Raw genomic sequence first — 8,786 nt, forward strand, 5'->3', positions numbered from 1 at the left:
CTCTTAGGCAGGTCCAGACTGTTTCCCGGACTCCCTCCCGGCTAGCTGCGGCGCACTAGCCCCCTTCAGGCTGTGTTCACATAGCCAACCCCAGTCCTCTCCCTGGGGTCTGACCTCCAAAGCCCAAGCCTCAGCTCCCAGCTCCCATCCCCCACCCACCCTGGCAGCTTAGCAGACAAACCTCTCAGACGGGTGAGTGCTGGTCGCAGATGTGCCATCTTGAGCATGTCATTTAAGTCCTTTGGGCATTATTTTCCAGTTTATAAACTGGAGAGAGAGATGAACTAAACTGAGTATCCAAGGTTTAATATGTCATCTTCCTTCAGACTACACTGTCTCTCTTAACAAACCCAGCATGCTCTTATCATCTTAGCTCCAAGCCTGAGGGTCACTTCTGCCCTATTCCTCCAGGTCAATCGCTAAATCCTACCCAATCATCCTCATTTCTACTTCCGGCTTCAAATGTTCCACCGTGCCCACACCAGGGCATGAAGTCGTGGAAAGGACATGGGGTCAGGCAGACCTGGCTCAGGACTTATTTGCAGTATTGTTCTAAGTGAAGTGTTTAGCACGTGACCTTGGTTTATTCATCTGTGAAATGGGGAACAATGCCTCCCCTCTTGCCTTCCCACATCATCTTGCCCTTGTATTTCAACCTTCCCTCTTCCCTTATCATGTTTCAGATGGCTGAATCTTCCTGAAGTACTGTTTCTACCCGTCCTTTCCTCCTATTTAGAAACCCCTAGAGATTCCCTACAATACCAACTTGAAACTCTCAGGCTTGGCTTGGTTTAATAATCTAATCCCATCCTGACAACACCCCAGTATAACCTCCTGCTCCCAGAAAATAACCCTCCTTTTTAGTCCTGCTGGTTTCTTCATTGAGGGTTCCTTCTGTTCCCTCACACCTTACTCTTTCTGTCCAGGCCAATCCCACCCACCCTTTGGTCCCTCCTTTTCCATGAAGTCTTCCCTGACCACTCCTGAAAAAGGATTCTCTACATTTTTCTTGACAAAGGTATGCCTGTCTCCTCAAGTTTTACACCTTCCTCACTTTCTTATTTTCTTCTCTTAATTTTTGGCGGCTTATACTGGCCTCAGAAGTTGAACGGCTGGACTCCATCCAAGTTGTAAATACTGGCCAGCAGAGGCAGAAAAGCAACAGGACATCTGTGGTGTCAACCTGGATGACCAAAGACTAAAATTACTGGTCAGGGGTGCCCCAAATTTGCCTCTAAAATTCCAGTAAAGACACCAGAGGGTGATAGGTAACATCTAACTACACCTAGGGACCAGCTATATGCAATGTGGTCCCTCTAAGCCTTGTCAAGCCAGTCTCAGAATAACCACATAGAAGCTTCAAGGTCAAAATCACAAATTTATCTGGAAGGGCATTTTTGTAGTTGAGAAAGATGTTCACTAGACTATGACCTCCTTGAGAACAAGGATCATGTTGTACTCAAAACAGTATTCCCAACAACCCACATAGGGTCTGGTAAGAAGTTGATAAGCAGTGTTTTTTAATCATTTATTCTCAGTAAATGAAAGATTGATTGACTGGGGGCTATTAGACCATGTTAAAAGTAGATTGCTGAAACCATTTCTCTGATATCTAAAGATCATCCTTGCCTTGGACTATATAGGAACAATTCTACCTGAAGGACATGGAATAGATTCTCAAGCAAATGGTATTTTGCTTCCTCTGATGTGATAGGAATACTGAGAATGGTCAGCCCTCTCTCTGGCTAACTGTGTATTATCCATTTCTCCTTCTCTCCTGGTACTTTTATACCCTCCAAGGCCAACTTGAAAATGGATCTGGGGAGAAAAATGCCCAACCATCATGGTAATTTTTGGACTCACCTTCCCTATTGTCTCATTCATCTGTCTTGCATACAAAAATAGCTCCGCTGCTGGTTTTTTTGGTCTCAAATCTATTCCTAACGGAATTTAACTAGCTTTTTTGCTCAATTCTAAATAAGATGAAAGTAATCGTAACAGGAAGTGGTGAGAATTAAACACTGAGAGTACAGTCTGAGAACAATGGTACCCAGGCTTCTTCCATCCACAGACCACTTCAATCACATAATACACCATGGATCACTCCTAGTATCTCCAGTCACATCACACATCAGAATCAAGGGGAAGATGGGTATTTCTTTTGATGCAGTGGCAATGAGGCAATGGTTTCACATCTCTTATGTTCCTTAACAAATTATTAATTAATTTTTGCTGGGAGCAAAAGTACATACAAGTGGTACACAGAATTACATGATCTGTAATCACCATTCATCCACAAGGATGACTGTCATAGGACTGTAGAGTCACTTCCAAAATTCTGATGGGTTATTTGAATCTTTTCCTTTATAATTTATACCCCTCCAACTTCCAAAAGGACGATTTAAGGAATTCAGGATACATATACTCTCACAAACCATAAGGAGCCACAATTCACACAGAGGCAATACAAACTGATTTTTTCCCTGGTATCATTAACCAGGAAAACCTAACCTGAAGTGAATTATGTACAAGGCACATTCATACATGCGATCCATTTCACCTTTATAACAAACCTAGTATGGCTATTATTCTTGCTGTCACAAAACTGAGGCTCAGGGAGATTAAGTAAGAGCTAAACTACAAAAAAACTTTTAGAAAAAAACAGAGGACCTAGGGTTAGGCAAAGGTTTAAGATTTGACACTAAATGCACAAGCGATAAGAGAAAAAAAACTGATAAACTAGACGTCAAAATTTAAAACTTTTGTGCTGCAAATGACACCATAAGAAAGTGAAAGACAATCTACAGAACAGGAAAATATATTTGCAAATAATATATGATAAGGAACTTGTATCTAGAATAAAGAGCCCTAACAATTCCATAATGAAAAAATAACCCAATTAACAAATGGGCAAGGGATGTAAATAGACATTTCTCCAAAGAAGATGTGCAAATGGCTAAATAAACGCATGAAATGATGATCAACATCATTAGTCATTAGGGAAATATAAACCACACTGATACCACTTCACACTCACGAGGATAGATATAATAAAAGAGACAGACAATAACAAATGTTGGTGAGGCTGTGAAGAAACAGGAAACTTCTTTCATTACTAACAATAATGTAAAATGGTGTAGCCACTTTGGAAAAGTTTAGCAGTTCCCCAAACTGTTAAAGAGTTACCACATGACCCCACAATTCTACTCCTAGGTTTATATTCAAGAGAAATGAAAACACGTCCACACAGAAACGTTGACACAAATGTTCACAGCACCACTACTCATAATAACCAAAAGAATGGAGCAACCCAAATGTTCATTAGTTGATGAACAATCAAAATGATATATACATACAATAGAAAATTATTTGTTAATAAAAAGGAATGAAGTACTGATACATGCTACAACACTGATGAATCCAAAAAAACATCACAGTAGGTAAAAGAAGCCAGTCACAGAAGACCACATAATGTATGATTCCATTTATATGAAATGTCTGGAATAGGCAAATTTATACAGACAAATTAGTGGTTGTCAAGGGCAAGAGGGGGTGGGGGGAATGGTTGATAACGGGTATTTCTTTTTAGGATAATGCAAATGTTTTAAAATTGATTGTGGTGATGGTTATACACTGTAAATATATTAAAAACCATTGACTAGTATACTTTAACTTTTTTTGTGTGTTTTTTTTTTTTGCGGTACGTGGGCCTCTCACTGTTGTGGCCTCTCCCGTTGTGGAGCACAGGCTCCGGACGCGCAGGCTCAGTGGCCATGGCTCACGTGCCCAGCCGCTCCGCAGCATGTGGGATCTTCCCGGACCGGGGCACGAACCCGTGTCCCTTGCATCGGCAGGCGGACTCTCAACCACTGTGCCACCAGGGAAGCCCTTGACTAGTATATTTTATTTAAATGGGTGAAATTCATGAGAGGTTAATTCATATCTCAGTAAAGATGTTAAAAAAAAAAAAAAAAAGGTTGACTAGTGGTTGTGAGACCGTGAGAATCTTGCTCTGAATCACTCACATTCCAGATGGCCTCTTGGCACTGTTTACACAGTACAAACATATATGGACAAGCATCACCTTCTTCCACCTGGGGGGGTAAGCAAAATTATAGCACCTCCTTAGACAACCATCTGGTGAGCATGATGCAAGCTTTTGTTATTTTTGGAATGCAGTGCTGCAATGTGCTTGTGTTTTACTGCACTGGAAGGGCCCAAGAAGCCTGCAACCGGCTAGAGCTCATGGCAGAAGCCCCCCTGTGTGCTGAGTGGGCAGGAAAGGGACCTAAAACTGAAAGTAGAAAGCTCAGAGCACAGCTCAGAAAATTTCATTGTGACAAAACATATGCACAACACCAGGCAAAGTCCTCCGTACTCCTGAATTCCTCCCCACCTCCCACCCCCAAATAAAGTCTGCTATTCTAGGTCGACACACTTTAAATATAGGCACATTATGAATCAGCTAGAATTATATAACGATCAAGCAGGAAGGACCTTTACAAGTATTATGTAATGAATGGAAAACAGACACTGGAGCCACTTACTAACTGTGTAACCTTGGGCTAGTTCCTTCCTCCACCTTTCTGTGCCTCAATGTCTTCATCTGGAAAATGGGAATAATAAAGGCAACTGCTTCCTAAAATTGCTGCAAAGATTAAATGAGTTAATCCATGTAAAATATTTAGAATAGTGCCTAGAACATTAGAAGTGTTAAGTATTTTTTTTTGGTTTTTTTTTTTTACTATTCTTACAATTATTAATGGGTAAATCTCATCACTTTTATGGAGGAAGATACTAAAGCTCAGAATGATAAAGTGACTGCAGCTGGCAGTGACAGAGCCGGCACTAGACTTTAGGACTCTTTGACTCAACTAGTGTTCTACTATAGAGCATTAACGTATAACCAAGCAGGTATAATATCCCTTGACTAACTTTTAGGGCTTGAAAGATACAAATAACAAACTTACAATGCCCAGTGTTATGTCTCATACAATGCAGGTGTTTGTAAAATGTTTAATCCACCCACTTTCCATTCCGGGCTTAATCTTCTAATATGTGAAGAGAGGGCTGGACACTAAATCCCAGAATATCCAATGTTCTACTGCACAAAAGGCAGGATGGCTCAGCATGTTGAAGAAAATACACAGAAGCTCTTTTTCTTTTTCCTTTTCCTCTGATGGAGCACAGGGTACCTGAGTTTGCCTAATATATTAGGGAAAAGAGACTTTTCTTCCTTTCTCTTTCTGTATTTTAGCAGTACACTCATGCAAGCAATTTAGATACTGCTATTCTCACGGCTTGATGGATGTTTCCAACTTTCAGTAATTGATACCTAACAGTTTAACTCAAGAGTCAAGAGAAGCTCACAAAATAACTACAGTATTTGGCAAAATACAATAAATGTAACCAAAATGAGCTTTTAAACAATCTCACCATTTCTCTCTTACACACACACAAACACATGCATGTGCATGCACAATCACTCCACAGTGTTTAAACCAGCCTATGGGGTCCTGCAATTTCAGGCCTGCCCTCCATCCCTGCAGTCTTGTTGGAGCCTCTTCTCAGCTCTCCAGCCATGTGGCTCTTCTTTCCTTTCCTTACACTTACCAGTTTTTTTCCTGCTTTAGGGCTTTCACACTGACATTCCCTGAGCCTAAAAAGTTTTTCCTTATAGCCTCCAACTGCACTTCTGCTGTGGCCTCACCACCTACCCAGCTTCTGTTTATCCTTCAGGCTCTGCTTAAATCTTTTCCTCAGTGAAGCCTTACCCAGCGACACAGACTAGCCTCTCCCATCCTCTCCCCTCAAATCACACACACTTGGAACTTGCTTCCAACCATGTATCCAATGAATGTCTGTCTCCCCCACCAGACTGTAAGCTCAAGAAAGGCAGGAGCAGTGTTTGTCTTGTTTTTGCCCTGTGCCTAGCACAGAGCCCAGCACACCAGTAGCTGGTGAATGAAATTAACAACATCCACCAAGGATTCAAAGGATCAGCTGATAAACTGTTTCCCTAACCTCTCCAGTCAAATTTGGACATAAGGCATCCCATATCAAGCTGTGGACATGACGGAAATAAACTACACAAACGGGTCATGTACTCCCTTCGGAGAAAAATTCAAAATGAACAAAAACTTAGACTGATATTACATGTATTTTTAAATTACTATGTGCAAAACCATAAGAAAAAAAATGTTACTTTTAAAAACAAGCTTCAGGAGAAGAAAATTAGTGATGTCTTCGTCAAAGCTTGTCATTAACACTCACACTGTGCTCTTTTGGGGAGACTAACTTGCATAGAAGGGTGCAAGAAACAAAAATGCATTTGCTCCTCCTAGGCTATTACCGTTCCTTTCCAAAGTAAATGTGTCTCCTAAGGAAAGAGAATGTGCTGAACCGTAATTCTAAGTATACCCAGTGTGATGGGCTTCTATGAACAGTTTGTCCACAGAGAGGTGGCTTGTGGGCCATGGGAACAAGCAGCATGATGTAAGGACAGTCATCTCTGGCAATGGCTCCAGCGCCCCTTTTCTTCAGGGCTTCCACTATGGCATCACTCACAAAATTAACTTCTCTTACTTGGGGCAGAAAAAAGTAGACTCTTTTCCAACAGAACAGATGGTACAGGCACCACATGATAAAGATTCCAAAAGATCCTTCTAGAGAAATTTTGCTTTATTGAAGGATACATAAAAACAGTGAGGGGGAAAAAAAGATATTTCATGACCAGGAAGTAGGTATCGTACCAAGAGACTAAACCTTCTATATAAAGGAGGAGGAGAAGAAGAAAGAAGAGGCAAAAAAAAAAAAAAAAAAAAAAAAAAAAAAGGGAGGGGGGGAGATGGAACAAAAGAAGGAAGAGTGTTGAGGATGAAAGAAAACAAGTTAAAAGGTGTGTGTGATGGAAAGGGGGGAAAGACCAAGACCAGCGACTAAATTTCATTCAAGGGCATAAGATTATACATCTTAGAGCTTAGAGATACCTCAAAAGCAAATTACTTGATCAAGCACCCTCCCTTTAGGACAGGAGAATGTTAGCCTCTGACATTCACCAGAGCCCAGCCATGAGGTATCCACATCTAATACAATCTCTTGACATCAAATGAAGGTCCTTGAAGCAAAGGGCAAGTCTTCTAAAACACCCCTCCTCACTCAGTTTCTACTAATGATCACAAGAAAAATAAACAGAACTCATTTGCAACCACACTATGCATAGGGAAGAGATTCTGGGTATACCCAACAGGTGCACTTCTGGCTGTGCTCTAGAACCTCATCAGTCACTATGCCAACTGCTCCTCCCAGACACAAATGTCCTTAAAACACCCCCAGAGGATCACACTACAACCTTAAAAAAAACTGTCCTATGGTCCCCTAGGATGGGAAAATACATCTCTGCCACTCTAAGAGACACTGGGAATGTTTCTCATTTCAAATACATTGCTATTAAAATTTTAAGTGCCCACCTCATTTTCCACAATAAAAAGTTTAATTTCAAAAAAGTGCCTAGCACAGTTTCCAGAACACAGAAGGCTTTTATTTATATACTCATTTATGAAAATGCTCATCCTGAATCATATTCGCAGCTGAAAAATAGTTATGACCTTCTCAAAATATGAAGTACTTCCACAAATTGGAAAGGGGGTGGGGTACTATTTTTAAGCCATTCTGCTCAGCGGGGCAAGAAAAGAGTTGCTAATGCTTGCATTCTATTTTATGGTAATTTCTGAGTCTGTAAAACAAAAAGAAATGCCCAGTGAGAAAACCAAAAACCTTGTGCATACTTTGGAACTGAGACGTAACTCTGATACCTTGGTCTGCACTCGGATGACTCTGCAGGTGACAAAGGGAAAGTGCTTGCTCTGGGGACTTTGTTTGAAAAAGGACCTTTCACCTCTGGGATTCCAGGTTACTGCCGGCATTTATTTGAAACTTTCTGAGACCAGCTCCTTCGCCAGAATTCGAGACTCCCAGAGGACCCCACTGCGGGAATCAGCGCCTCCCTCCCGCTGCCACCGAGGGCATCGTGCCTTTCAAGTCACCCCACATCTCAGGATTCCTTAGCTTTCCTCGAAGTGAGGAAAGCTACGGCCCTCACCCAGCCCCTACAGGGGGCTGTGTCTGTATAGCACGGGAGACGTAGAACGGCTGTGGGGAAACATTCCCGGTCGGCGCAGGCCTCTCTGGTCTCAGGAGGGACCGTGACCCCGACCCCCTGAAGGCGCGTCCCGACGCCACCCTGCCGCGGCTCAGACAAAGGACCAGAACCCTGGTACGCCTCCCACTCACCGCTCAGATAGTTGGTCCACTTGTACAGCACCCCCTCCATGGCGCCCGCGGCCACCTTGCCCTCGCCCGCCGGCCCCCTCACTGCCCCAGGCCCCAGGAGGCGAGGAGCAGCGGCAGCAGGGCCATTGCCCGGCGCTGCCGAGCCGGCCACTCCCGGCGCCTAGGCCCGGTGCGAGGACACCCCGCGGGCCTCACATCCCGGGCCCGGGGGCGGGGTCACTGCGGCGGCCTCCGCACGTGAGGACGCAGCCGGCCGGCGGCCCGGCGCGGCGGGCTCGGCGCGCTGTCCTCAAGGAGGTCAAGGCACTGGGTGGGTCCGAGGGGCGGCTGAAGCCACCCAAGTGTCCCAAGTGAAGGAGCTGGTTGCTGGCGGCGCCACGGCGCGCTACCTGAGTGCTCGACCCACGGAGCTCGGGGCCCGCTCGCGCATGCTCAGTGCACCGCTTGCGCGTCTGTTCCCAAAATCCACCCCGGGGTTTAGAGGCGCCGGCGCC

The 8,786-nt window shown here is 43.7% G+C and overlaps 1 protein-coding gene across 3 annotated transcripts in view; it reads right to left on the reverse strand.

The window, feature by feature from the left end:
* PLEKHA8 (pleckstrin homology domain containing A8) overlaps positions 1-8,762 on the reverse strand; it is an 87,143-nt gene extending 78,381 nt beyond the window's left edge. The window contains exon 1 of one of the 3 annotated variants that reach the window (XM_022584249.2): positions 8,293-8,760. In XM_022584249.2, the coding sequence (XP_022439957.1) occupies positions 8,293-8,332 (40 nt within the window). In that variant the 5' untranslated portion in view covers positions 8,333-8,760. Of the gene's footprint in view, positions 1-8,292 lie in introns of all 3 variants that reach the window. The other 2 variants (XM_022584259.2, XM_022584264.2) reach the window with 2 other exon arrangements.
* Between the last annotated feature and the right edge of the window lie 24 nt (positions 8,763-8,786).

This window comes from Delphinapterus leucas, chromosome 9 (assembly GCF_059928025.1).
Source record: "Delphinapterus leucas isolate spDelLeu-1000000601 "Yukka" chromosome 9, BTC_Dleu_Yukka2, whole genome shotgun sequence".
NCBI lineage: Eukaryota > Metazoa > Chordata > Mammalia > Artiodactyla > Monodontidae > Delphinapterus > Delphinapterus leucas.